The sequence below is a fragment of the Sycon ciliatum genome, chromosome 3, assembly GCF_964019385.1.
Source record: "Sycon ciliatum chromosome 3, ocSycCili1.1, whole genome shotgun sequence".
Taxonomy (NCBI): domain Eukaryota; kingdom Metazoa; phylum Porifera; class Calcarea; order Leucosolenida; family Sycettidae; genus Sycon; species Sycon ciliatum.
The window spans coordinates 8466707-8479844 of record NC_088645.1 but is presented as its reverse complement, the minus strand read 5'-3'; the positions used below and the strand labels follow the sequence as shown (position 1 = coordinate 8479844).

Below are 13138 nucleotides of genomic sequence, written 5' to 3'. Positions count from 1 at the left end.
CAGGCCAGGGCTGACGGCTGGGCACTCTTGTGTGACTATCCTCCCGAACAAAGGCCTGAAAGGGTAGAGCTCTTCCTTCGTATCACCAGACTGGAAGCGCAGATGAAGTATCACCACTATCAGCAGACTGCTGTTGGCTGGCGAGGTTTCGTTGATTCGCTCAGACCTCCACTGCTCCAGACATGCATGCTAATACAAAATTCAATACAAATACAAATACCAGCCGCTGAGTGTGGTGTACGAGAGGAATGCTGGTTAGTGGGCCCCTGTGCACTCGGCTGCCCCCAGGGTACCTGTATTGACCGTGTTGACACCATCAAGTACCGACAAAAGATCGTGAGGGGTCGACGGAAGCTAGAGAGGAGACTGTGGACGCCCCAAACCAGTGCAGTACGTTGGTGCGCTGGACACACTATTTCAACAGCACTGTGCTCTAAGCTGCACTCTCCTCCCCTTTCTCAAGGTCTCGCTTTCAGTCGAGGGAGCAAAGTCCAAGAGATCTAATCTACTAGGGCTGGGGCTCAGCTCCTTCCAGACCAGACCAGGGTTAAACGGAAGCAGTGCGTGGTACACGAAGGTGAACTCTACCGCTGTGATATGTCACTAGCTCGCTGTGCCGCAAAAAGCACAAGCCGCTATAGTTAGCTTGCACTCTAGATTTCGGTAAGGTGCAGGATCTTTGCACTGAGCAATCGTGCCACTATGTGAGAGTGTCAGTCGCTAGACGATAGTCGACGACAGTTGAGCGTAGGTCTACGCTGCTGTGCTGTGCGAGCGGAAAGTCTGGAGAGTGGAATTGAAACTGGTGCATCCCACGCAGTCGTCAGTATCTATATCAGGGAACAGTGTTACCATCGCGAGAGACTGCGAGAGCGAGCGAGAGAGACAGTGCAGGTGTGTACATGTATGCGTGTATTTGTGTGCGAGCGCCTAACACGTTACTCTCGGGCTCAGGGTTCAAAGATCAAACCTCATCTACTTGGTTCATTCCCGCCAAGTGCGCAGATCATAACTGAGCGCTGGTGTGTTAGTTGAGCACAACTGAACTTCAAAGTTCAATCTAAAGTTACTTTGCTACCTTATAATTACCGTGCTACTGGTCAGCATGATCCAATGATTCTCAGGACGAATCATGGAAGAGATGCACTATACTAGCGCGTGGTGAACTGAACTGGCACGCAACACATATTTGGATTAGAACTGATCTTCTGTCCCGACATCATGCTGAGGAAGAGTAGCAGCTTGCAGAATTCCCATGGAATGTTGTTGCCGAACAGAAGGTGCGTGATGGCGGTCTCTCGAGCTCTGGCGATATTCGCCCTGATAGCCACATCACTTCCACGCACGGCAAACGCAGGTGAGCCACAATGTCGTTATGTTTGTTGTGAGATTTCCCACCTTGGCCTGGGTGCAACGTGTTTTTCGTGTATGCCTCTCAGCACACCGGTCGCCATGATTGCCTCGCTGCTTGAACAGAATCACTGTAATACGTGTGCGTGGTGTCTCTCTTCAATTGATGCGATTTGTTCTAGCAAAGAGGGTACGCGATTGCGACTAGATAATTACTTGTTCCGCGACAATACACCCATTGTTACCTGCGATGTCAATTGTCCCACACCTGGATGCGTGTTTCGGCGTCCCAGTGGAGTTTCGACCATGATTAAAATCTTTGGAAAGGTGAAGGACGAGGCCTGCTATTGAACGGCAAAGTAGAGCTGCCTTTCCTACTGCGGTGCTGGGCGTTGCAGTATGTGTCTCAGTGATAAAACGCTCCAGCATCTGCTACTTCAATAGCCTACTTGACTGAGCAGATCTACGCTTCTCATCCCTGCCCGGGTGACAATGTTATCCTGATCGTGGAGACAAATCCGCTTTCTTGCTGCTCCAGGGCCCCTGTGCCGCAAACGAGCATGGGAAATGCCGCTTGTCGAGCCAGTAGTGACCGCTGAGTGCGTAGATCTACATGTACGTGTCCAGCTCTACTTCACTTGCAACAGGAGCACACAAGTCATGCACGGTGATATTGCCTGCGTGGAGAGAATGTCGTCCATTGTTATGGGTCACATTTTTAGATGCATGTCTTTTTTGTTATCTCAATATCCGCAGAAGAGCGTTTGAGCCGCCTAATTTGGTCAGGCCTTTTTGGAAGTTCATCAAGATTATACTTTTCCACGATAATGGCAAGCTACTGCAGTAGCTCCGCTCACTTCTAATGAACGGGAAACCAGTGGATCAGAGTGTACTGATGATCTTCAGAGGAATCTCATGATCAGATGATAAGTCACTGCAGCCATTCAAAAAGAAAGAGAGACACCTTTCCTCCACTCTCCATGAAAGTGACACCCATTATGCTGGCCCAGCAGTTGTAAGCGTTAACTAGGTTTGATGGGGCAATTTCTGAAGTTGCCTTTTGTGCTGAAATCTCGCACCATGGGAGGCGCATTGTACATACACTTACTTCCAAGTAGCCCAGAGTATGCTCGGTTATGTTCTGAAAGAAAGCTTAGGACTAAGTAAAATAATAATTGGTTATGGGGATGTCACTGATGACACATACAAGTTCTGCTGGGACGAGAACTGGGGAAAGGGGCTTTCATTGCCGGCCTTTACAACAAGGGCTATCACCTAAATTAACTTAACAATTAATGCCCCTGAATTCCCCCTCCAGAAAGAAAGCTGAAAGGCCTCTTGCAGAGATTCTGAGGCAGACCAGTGAGGTGTGCAGGTCAGCTATTTGGAGAGCTCCTACAAAGGACTTTCCAGCCAAATTGGAGTCTGTCTCGGAGGACATCATGATGTCCTTACTACTATGGGCTTGTAGATAGTATCAAGAGTACGGGGGGGGGGGTATGTACTCTTGATAGTATTCCCCATTGATTCAATGCAATGAATGCAGCATTGGAGACTGAGAGAGACTTATTGTTTGAGTGAATGCCATCACTGCCATGGTCAAGGCACTGTTTTTGCAAATGTACCGCACTGACTTGTGCTGCAAGATAGCACTGTGATCTGGGTAATGAAAGGTGAAGGAAAGCAACAGGACTTCACGCATAACGCCTAGGGTTAACGTGTTTGGCCACATCTCCCTCTCTTCTCAACACTGTGCTGGTACATGATAGTACATACCACTGTGACACCCATACACACGAGGCTGTGGACAGTAAGGATTCTTCCTCTTTTCACTCATCAGCATGTAGATGAAACACAGAGAAAGGAGCTAGGCTGAACATCACCAACGGAAGCAATGAAAATGAAATTTCTCACACTGCCAGAGTTCACACCATGCCATCTTGCTAGAGTGATCAACCTGAAAAAACCATGCAACCATCTTCACACAGTGCAAGTGGTAGAGACACTACCCTACCCAAGACTAGAGTGCTGCTTTATCAAGGTATCACCGTTATACATCACACAAGTGGTAGATACACTACCTTACACATGCAAGGCTAGAGTGCTGTTTTATCACTGTATCAGTGTAAGAGTGGAAGATACAGTGTAGACTCATAGGCACATCATGCCTGTTGGAAGGGCTGCATGAAGCATAACACCATCAAGTGCTTCTTTTGTGGAGATTTTACTGGGCACTGTCACACCTGTGTTTCTAAAGTGTAGCAGTGTAATCATGTAAGCTACATATGGCCAAAGTAAGCTCAGTTGACACAGTGGTCAGGAGGAGAAAGGGACAACAATGAACTGTCTTGTAATCTCCATTAGCTGAGAGTGTCTGTGCAGTACTGTGCCTTTTATTCATCAGTTCCTGTGCTGGGGATAAGTCTGTTGTTTTGGTGCTGAATCTTCCCAGTAACTTAGTAGCACCGTAGCAGCAGATGATATCTTACTGGGGCAGTAGGGCAGGAGTCTCCAGGTGGAATTCTCCTGGAATACCAAGTGGTGCTAAAACGCAAGTGTAAAGGACAGCCTTTGCTCCCGTTCACTCCATTCCTCATGCATCTCCAACCTAAGGGAATGGACAGTATCAGTGTGTGTGCCTAGCGCCTACATGCTCTCCAGATGAAGAGGAGGGTGTCTCGAGTACAGGGGGATAAATTTCTTTAGGCCAGTCTGCATAGAGGCGAAAAAATGCCAGGCGGAATGCCATCATGCACAGACCAGGTGAACCATACATGTATCTCTATATCAGCATTACCACTGTCTTGGTTCACTTCACCTTGTTTTTCTAGCCTGTGTTGCTTGCCTTGCCAGGCATGGCAACATAGAAAAAGTGATTCAGGCGCGTAGATCGCATGGGGCACAGTGAGAGGGGGGGGGGGGAAAGGGCACGTGCACCCCCCCCCCCCCCTAAAAATTTCGACCTACATGTAGTGTCAGCCTGCACGTAATGACCATGAATGACATGCACCAGGCATCCCCTACACATATGAAACTGTGAACCCCCCCCCCCCCTAAAAGGGAGACCAGTTACACCCACGTCAGATTTGAAGGGAGTAGAGACTCCAGTTATGACATCAATAAAATGTGCTCAAATAATGATCACCTATCTTAAAGGAAGCAAGAGTGACAAAATATAAGATGTTCCTGTGATAGCCACACAATTGATGTCCTTCACTTTGTGTGTTTGTGAAATGGCTGTGTTGTTGGTGCATGTTGTGTGTTTGTGTTGTCCTGGTTGCAGCATCCAAGTGTCCAGCTGGCTTGCTGCACTATGCAGTAACCGGGGATTGCTTGGACATGGATGAATGTGCATCCTCAAATACACGACTGTGTGCTGAGCGTGCGGTCTGCATCAATACACATGGGTCCTACGAATGCAAGTGCAAGTAAGTGTGTAGGTTGAACTTGGGATGTATGTATGTGTGTATGTGTGTGTGTGTGTGAGGGGGGGGGGGTGTTAAAATCAAGATAATCCAATGCCGTATGTGAAGATCTGGAATGCAAAACCCGATAAATCCATTTCATTACTTTTCGGATAATGGCCTAAAAAGGCTGAAGAAGGGCTGAGGCTTCCTGCAGCGCCAAAAGAATTCTTTTTATGTGCGGTTAGTATCTAAATACACATTCGGGTTCCATTTTTGAAATGGTTCTGGTCAAATTTTGAACACGAAGATTCCCCTAGACGTTTTGATGACACTGAGCTGAAAGTTGCCTGAAACTCTGATTTTCTCAAATTTGGCACTTCTTGGGTTTTGCATCTCAGCTCTTTAACAATGAAAAATGGACGCAGATCAAAATGATTAGCAAAGCAATGGAAAATGGTCGTATGTGCCAGTACATTCACTTCTCTTGTTCAATTCCTCAACAAAATTTCAACATTAAATTTTTTTTTATTTAATATTGGTTACCGTTGTGGGTGTAACATATTCAAGGATAGTATCAGTTTGTGCACAAGTTCTTGTCCTGCCACTTTATCATCAGGGACAATTTAGGTGCCAGTGAGCGAATGAGGTGCATGCCACTTGAGCCAATTCATGCCGCTACCGTTGTCCCGGTCACCCAAGCATCCCGTTTGTCCACCCGAGCGCCGCGTCGGCGGCAGCGACGTCACGCATGTCCCGTTGGCACAATGCTGTACAGGCCGACGGGTACTTGCTATGATATTGATGAATGTGCTTCTGGTCATCACGACTGCGTTGCCCGGGCGACCTGTACGAACCAACGCGGCTACTTTGACTGCTCCTGCAAGTATGTACCTACAGTGGCAGCGGTGTGGTTTGGCTGCATGGCTGCTGCTTGTCTATACACCACGACAGTGTAGAGTGCTGGCTGCATAGCTTGCACTGCTGCGGCTGCTAATATCGAGTTCAAGACGTTTTCACTCACAGAGCAACCGGTTTGTACATGGGGTAGTGGTCTACCAGAGTTTGTGCTCGCGATTGACTTTCGCAAACCGACGCGGCTACTTTGACTGCTCCTGCAAGTATGTACTAACAGCGGCGGCGGTGTGATTTGGCTGCATGGCTGCGCGCATATACACCAGGGCAGTGTAGAGTGCTGGCTGTGTAGCTTGCACTGCTGTGGCTGCTAATATCGAGTTCGACTAATCCACTAATTGCGTAATCGACCTGAAACACGTATCAATCTCGCAGCAGAGTTGCTTTGGCGTTCAATGAATCAGGGTAACATCAGCTGCGGATCCTGTTTCAGGTGGGAGACATCCTAGCTGCTCATTTCAAGCTGCAGATAATTGTTTTTAAAGTGCTGAGCTAATCCGTTGATCATCTAATCGACATCGCTGGTACCATGCCTACCATGCCATCAGCATGGTGCTGATTTCCTGTGTTGGAACTCTAACATACTAATGACGTAATGAGAGCAGGAGATGAAACCCTGTGAGCGATTTTCATCTCAAGACTCTTGTATTCATGGATAGTACTGACGTGAAGATAGTCCAGCATCAGCCTCTCCCCCTTCTTCCCAAGCTTGATGATCTTGGGTGGCAGACTCCACGGCGTGATGCAATTTTCTCTAATAATCAGTTAACTGCCTAACCACAATGATTGGTAATTTCTTACCAAGCTAACCAAGCTAGTCAACCTGACCAACTACTCCAATGTATCAGTTTTAATAGCTCATCTAAATTATCATCAATCTTTAACAGCTGACCCAATGTATAAATCTTTTAAAACAGCTAACCCAATGTATAAATCTTTAACAGCTAACCGAACATGCCTGATGCTGATGTAGAGCAATCTGCTATACTGCGATCTCGCTTAATCAGCGTGTGTTGCCCACGATACACTGCATTTTCCCGATAATAGGTCACACTTGATAATAAGTGGCCCCTCATTTTTCAAGTTCTTCTCATAATAGAGAGGTTAAGTTTCACGTAAAATTCTTACGTCCGTGAACTTTTACGTCAAAAATTCAAAAAACTCACGTAAAATTTGACGTGTTTTACGTGAGTTGACTGTCCCGCACGTAAGTTCGTGACGTGGGGTTTTGGAAGTTTCGCTTGGTTATCCCGATCGAATTTGTGCGAGTTTCCGTAGTTTTATCGAGTTTGTTGGAAGATTTGATATTTGTGCGAACTAAACCCGAATCCTGCCAGGCAAAAGTTCACGTCAAGTCGCACGTGTAACTTAACCTCTAAGAATTACACGTAACGTGAGATTTGCACCGCGTTTTGAAAAAAGGCAAAAAACGTGCAACTTAACCGCTCTATTGTTTCACAGTATGCACTTCTCTAGTAGGTCAGACTGGATTTCCAGCAGTACCACCTTCATTGACCTTGAGCTCCAGTTTAAAGTGTGTGGCTTAACCTTGGGAGGAATACTGTATCTCTTGACTACTATCCGTGACTTCTTAAGGTGGCTCCTACCCCTCGGGTCCAAAATCTTTTTGTTTGAAACGTGGCTACAAACGATTGTACTTTGTTCCGTAGGATATCTAGTGTACGGAGACAAAATTTTATCAAGTTCTACCGGCCGGTTCCACTCGGGGGAGGGGCCAAACATAGCATACTCACAATTGCCAATTTAGGCCAAAAAACACCGGAAAACCACTTTTTTGGTCGTAGCACTCGTAGTTACCCCATTTTTCTTGATGTCCAACATCAGGACAGTAGTATACTTGCTAAATACCAGCATAAGCTTTAGAAGTGGGTAGAATTCTGCTAGAAGGTGACCTTTTTCTCTTTTCGGAATCATCCCATTTCAGTGCACACGTCCCACATATTAGCCCCGCCCACAAGTATTTGACACTGGACTTGCCCTGTATTCGATGGTTATGCTATCATAACCTAATAATTGTACTGTGTAGCAAGTTTGAGCAGGTTCTACCGAAGGTAACTCTTGAAATAAAACTTTGAAGTGTCAAGTGATGCCATATTTTCAAGAATCAGCACATTGCACTGGGACATTGTCCAACGCCTTAGGACCCCTGACTCCACCATATGACAGATACGTATCTTGCAATAATTGATTGCAACATCTTCAGAACATATTAGTAGAGCTTTGGATCAAGTTTTAGCAGTTTCCACCGAAGCTAACTACCAAAATAAAACTTTGAAGTCGCCCACATACTAAATGCAATAGCTGAGCATGTGCATTGAGTGTATGGTCTAAAGGTTTTCACAACTAGCTCCAATGCGGCAGATACGTGTCTTACATTACTTGATTGCAACATCTTCAGAACATAGTAGTAGAGCTTTGGATCAAGTTTTAGCAGTTTCCACCGAAGCTAACTACCGAAATAGAACTTTGAAGTCGCCCACATACTAAATGCCATAGCTGAGCATGTGCATTGTGTGTATGGTCTAAAGGTTTTCACAACTAGCTCCAATGCGGCAGATACGTGTCTTACATTACTTGATTGCAACATCTTCAGAACATAGTAGTAGAGCTTTGGATCAAGTTTTAGCAGTTTCCACCGAAGCTAACTACCGAAATAGAACTTTGAAGTCGCCCACATACTAAATGCCATAGCTGAGCATGTGCATTGTGTGTATGGTCTAAAGGTTTTCACAACTAGCTCCAATGCGGCAGATACGTGTCTTACATTACTTGATTGCAACATCTTCAGAACATAGTAGTAGAGCTTTGGATCAAGTTTAGACAGTTTCTACCTTAGCTAACTACCAAAATAGAACTTTGAAGTCGCCCACATACTAAAATGCCATACATGTAGCTGAGCATGTGTAATGAGCGTTAGCATGCTAACGCGAGTTAGCAGCCAGCCCAGCGAGCTGGCCCAACCTGCACGCATGCGCGAGTCACGTGGGCACGCGCCCTTCAATATCCTGTACAATGTCTCTTTCATGTCATTGCTGTTTGGACTTTCGAGCGTGCAACTTGCGGAACAGGTGTTCCCGAAACAATTTCCTGACTTTCAAGCTTGCATTCTCGTATCTCTACGTTTCAATTCAGACTTCAATGACGCCTGTTGGTGCCTGTTGGTGCCTGAAACAATGTCGTCGTCTACAGTGGAACGTCGACTGTGGTTTTTTTTTTTTTTTTAGCTTGCGCCATCATCAGGTTTCCTGAAATGAAGTACCTCCACGCGATCTCAGCGACCCTTGTTTGTGCCTTGAAACAATGTCGTCGTCACCAACCGGCGTCCAACCTCTCCGGATCGCCTCGCTCTACCTGGCTCCGCCGCCCGCCTACTGCGAACGCAGCGACGGCCGCCACGCAGACCACCACTGCAACAGCAAGCGCGAGCCTGACGATCGTAATTCGTATCCAGAGAGGCGAGTTCGTGGACTTTGATTTTCTGTTGGAAGTAACAACGGGAGTTGTCCACTGCCGTCACCAACGCCACCCAGCTTCTCCTCGCTCTACTTGGATCCGTATCGCCGCTCGCCGCCAGCAGGCCGGACCCTACTGGGAGCCCGGTGCAGTGACGACCGCCATATGCGCATGCAGCACCAACAGCAGGTGAACCTGACTGTCCTATACGGGCCCTTCTCTATCGCGTCCAGAGAGGCGAGTTCGTGGACTTCGATTTCCTGCTGCCCGATACAGTTGCAGTCAGTCCAGCTCCGGCGACGTTCCAACTCCGTAGCCCCTCATATGTTGCTCTTCTGGCGCACTAGCATTTATTTGAATCCGAACCCAGAACTGCGCTTCGTAGGCTGATGACGGTAGCACTTGAGTTGAGACCTGGACAGTGTTCATGAATGGTCTGTGTTCCACTGTTCCTCACCGCGTTTCACGAGTGCCTGTGGACGTATTTGGCCACGATCGTCGCGGCCAATCGCCAGTTTTTGCCACCTAGAAACTGGACGTTATCAATACTCAATCTGCGGACAACTGTTTCGTCCTTTGTGGACTCATCAGCGTAGCACAGAGGGAATTAAGCCGAACCTGATAGCAATGGAAAATAAAATAAATCTCCAAAGCCAGGTTATCAATATCAACTTGTGGCAACTGCGCCTCGCGGTGTACTGGAACAGCACGACCCGCCTGCCAGCAGTGCAGCTCAGTGCACTCGCCAGCATTTCCGTGCGCATTTCGTCCTACTCACCAGTACAGATCCGCATCACGTACCGCAACCGTATGCCGCTACTACGAGTACGGCGCTTGCACGCGTCAGCTCAGGCAGTGCTACCTCCAGTGCCGACAGGAGCATCCCAGGGCAAAGTGTAAGGCCTCATCAGTAACTGTGCAAGCACTCAGTGTCTCACTTCTCAAAATTACTGGACTCACATCCTGATCCTATGCTCCGGAGGTATGTTGCACATGGTCGTAATTGTGGGGTTGTGGTAGGTTTCATCGGCAACCACTCAACTAACTGGGCCGGATCCATTGAATTTAACACGGTCACATGCTAACCCAGATTATATTTCTCCGCAACGATCCGTTTCTTGCAGCAGGCTTGAAACAGCTGGCCGATCCGTTTCTTGCAGCAGGCTTGAAACAGCTGGCCCGTGTTCTTCACCCCCTTTCTCGCCTCTGTGCTGTTCCGGCGTAGATGCGGTTCCTAGACGAACGGGAAGTTACACACGACACACCCTTTGTAAAGCCTGGAGGGTCGAAGTGTCAACGATTACATTCCAGCAGACCGTGTCTCTCCACAATGTCAAGATGACAATGCTGCAAACGTGATTAGACAATTGCTCGCCCCGCTGTATCTTGCTAAGATCAATGTTAAAAGTGCATTCTGCCGAATTCCCGTCTGCCCGGAGGAGTGGCCCTTGTTGAACCGCTGGCAGCAGGATCAATACTGTTATAAGAGCGTCCTGCCCTTCAGACTGTACTACGCTCCAGGCCAGCTATATGGAACTCTGTCGCATCCGCCAGTGAATGGATTGTGTGCGGGCAGTTCGCACTCCCACGCCTGTTGCATTACGGGGAATACCTCAATTAATGTTACTTCCTCAATGCATGCTCTGGACTTGTGTTACCTCGCCAGCAACTCGCTATTCTGCTCCGAGCGTTTACATACCTCGGTGTTTCTCTGGCCCCAGCAAAAGTGGAGGGTCCAGCTCAAGTCCTGACGTTATTGGCATCTTCCCATTACGGGAAATACCTCGACTAACATTTCTGTCTCCATGCATGCTCTGGACTTGTGTTAGCTCGCCAGCAACTCGCTACTCGGCGCCGTGCGTTTACATACCTCGGTGTTTCTCTGGCGTCAGCAAAAGTGCTTCCTCGATGTATGCTCTGGACCTGTGTTAGCTCGCCAGCAACTCGCTACTCGGCGCCGTGCGTTTACATACCTCGGTGTTTCTCTGGCGTCAGCAAAAGTGGAGGGTCCAGCCCACGTCCTGACGTTTATCGGCGTCATCCTGGACACCCGCACGCTCACATCAGTGTGCCGAAGGACGAACTTGCCAAGCTTCATGACCTCCTACGGGCCACTCTCAACACAGCTTCAAATACCCAATGTCAACTCGAGTATCTTCTGGGAAAGCTCTCGTTTGCTACAAGAGCGATAGTCCCAGGACGCGCATTGCAGATTGTGGTCACTTGCCAACTGGTACCGGCAGCCGTATTACCTGATCAAGCTCTCCGAAGAGTGCCTCAAATACCTTCGCTGATGGCCTGAGCTCCTGGAATAGGAGAACGGCCGGTCCTTCTTCCTACATCCTAAGTGGACGCCGTCCCCCAACTTGCTGCTATTCACTGATGCAAGTGGTGCACTTGGCTGGTGCGCAAACAATTGCAACCGGGGATAGGGCAATGGACAGTCAATCAAGCAGACCAGCCAATCGCAAAGAGTGGTTTGCAATTGTGGCAGCACCTGCAAAAGCTAGCGGCACCAGCAGCAGATGCCAATCGATCGGCTTTGCAGCAACTGCGAAAATCTTGCTCATCAGTTGTGGCTATGGCCTGGCGTCATACACCGGCCACTCGTTTCGAATCAGCTGCCGGACTCGATATTCAGAGAGGCGGGAAGGTGGAAAGCCATGTCTGCCAGAGTAACATTCAGAGGCCACCAGCAGCCAAAGCATGGGTGGCTGTGGCAATGGCCTCAGCCCATGATATCGAGTTCCTGTTAGTCAATCGTTACCGAGCTTGCACTGCTTACAAATATCACAGGTAGCTGCACTTTGTGATCCGCTCTGGGAGTGCCGATTTATGGAATATATGCTCTCAACTGGTTATGCATCTCTATATATCTAGCATTTGGCGGCTCTATTCAGAGTCATTGGCGGCTCCATGCGGAGGCATTGGCGGCTCCATGCGGAGTCATTCGGCGGCTCCATGCGGAGTAATTGGCAGCTCCATGCGGAGTAATTCGGCGGCTCCATGCGGAGTCATTCGCTGGCTCCATGCGGAGTCAATTGCCGGCTCCATGCGGAGTCATTCGCCGGCTCCATGCAGAGTCATTCGCCGGCTCCATGCGGAGTCATTTGCCGGCTCCATGCGGAGTCATTCGCCTGCTCCATGCGGAGTCACTTGCCGGCTCCATGCGGAGTCATTTGCCGGCTCCATGCGGAGTCATTTGCCGGCTCCATGCGGAGTCATTCGCCTGCTCCAAGCGGAGTCATTTGCTGGCTCAGCTGCGAGCCATTATACCAGTTGCTCGAATCGGCACTCCCAGCTTAATGCAAAACTCGGTTGCTCTGTTGTGAGGTGGGGGGATGCTAAATGAGCGTTAGCATGCTAACGCGAGTTAGCAGCCAGCCCAGCGAGCTGGCCCAACCTGCACGCATGCGCGAGTCACGTGGGCACGCGCCCTTCAATATCCTGTACAATGTCTCTTTCATGTCATTGCTGTTTGGACTTTCGAGCGTGCAACTTGCGGAACAGGTGTTCCCGAAACAATTTCCTTCCCACCCTCCCACCCACTAGCTCAACTCATGTTTCTGGCGCACACATGACGGTATCTGTATAGTCCATGAGAATATATGCTCTCAACTGGTTATGCATCTCTATATATCTAGCATTTGGCGGCTCTATTCAGAGTCATTGGCGGCTCCATGCGGAGGCATTGGCGGCTCCATGCGGAGTCATTCGGCGGCTCCATGCGGAGTAATTGGCAGCTCCATGCGGAGTAATTCGGCGGCTCCATGCGGAGTCATTCGCTGGCTCCATGCGGAGTCAATTGCCGGCTCCATGCGGAGTCATTCGCCGGCTCCATGCAGAGTCATTCGCCGGCTCCATGCGGAGTCATTTGCCGGCTCCATGCGGAGTCATTCGCCTGCTCCATGCGGAGTCACTTGCCGGCTCCATGCGGAGTCATTTGCCGGCTCCATGCGGAGTCATTTGCCGGCTCCATGCGGAGTCATTCGCCT

The 13138-nt window shown here is 48.8% G+C and overlaps 1 protein-coding gene across 1 annotated transcript in view; it reads left to right on the top strand.

Moving 5' to 3' along the window:
- Positions 1–223: 223 nt before the first annotated feature.
- Positions 224–13138, top strand: part of LOC135811337 (uncharacterized) — a 38303-nt gene continuing 25388 nt past the window's right edge. The window contains exons 1-2 of the mRNA XM_065324565.1: positions 224–1357; positions 4634–4778. Of these exons, the coding sequence (XP_065180637.1) occupies positions 1222–1357; positions 4634–4778 (281 nt within the window). The 5' untranslated portion in view covers positions 224–1221. The remainder of the gene's footprint in view (positions 1358–4633; positions 4779–13138) is intronic.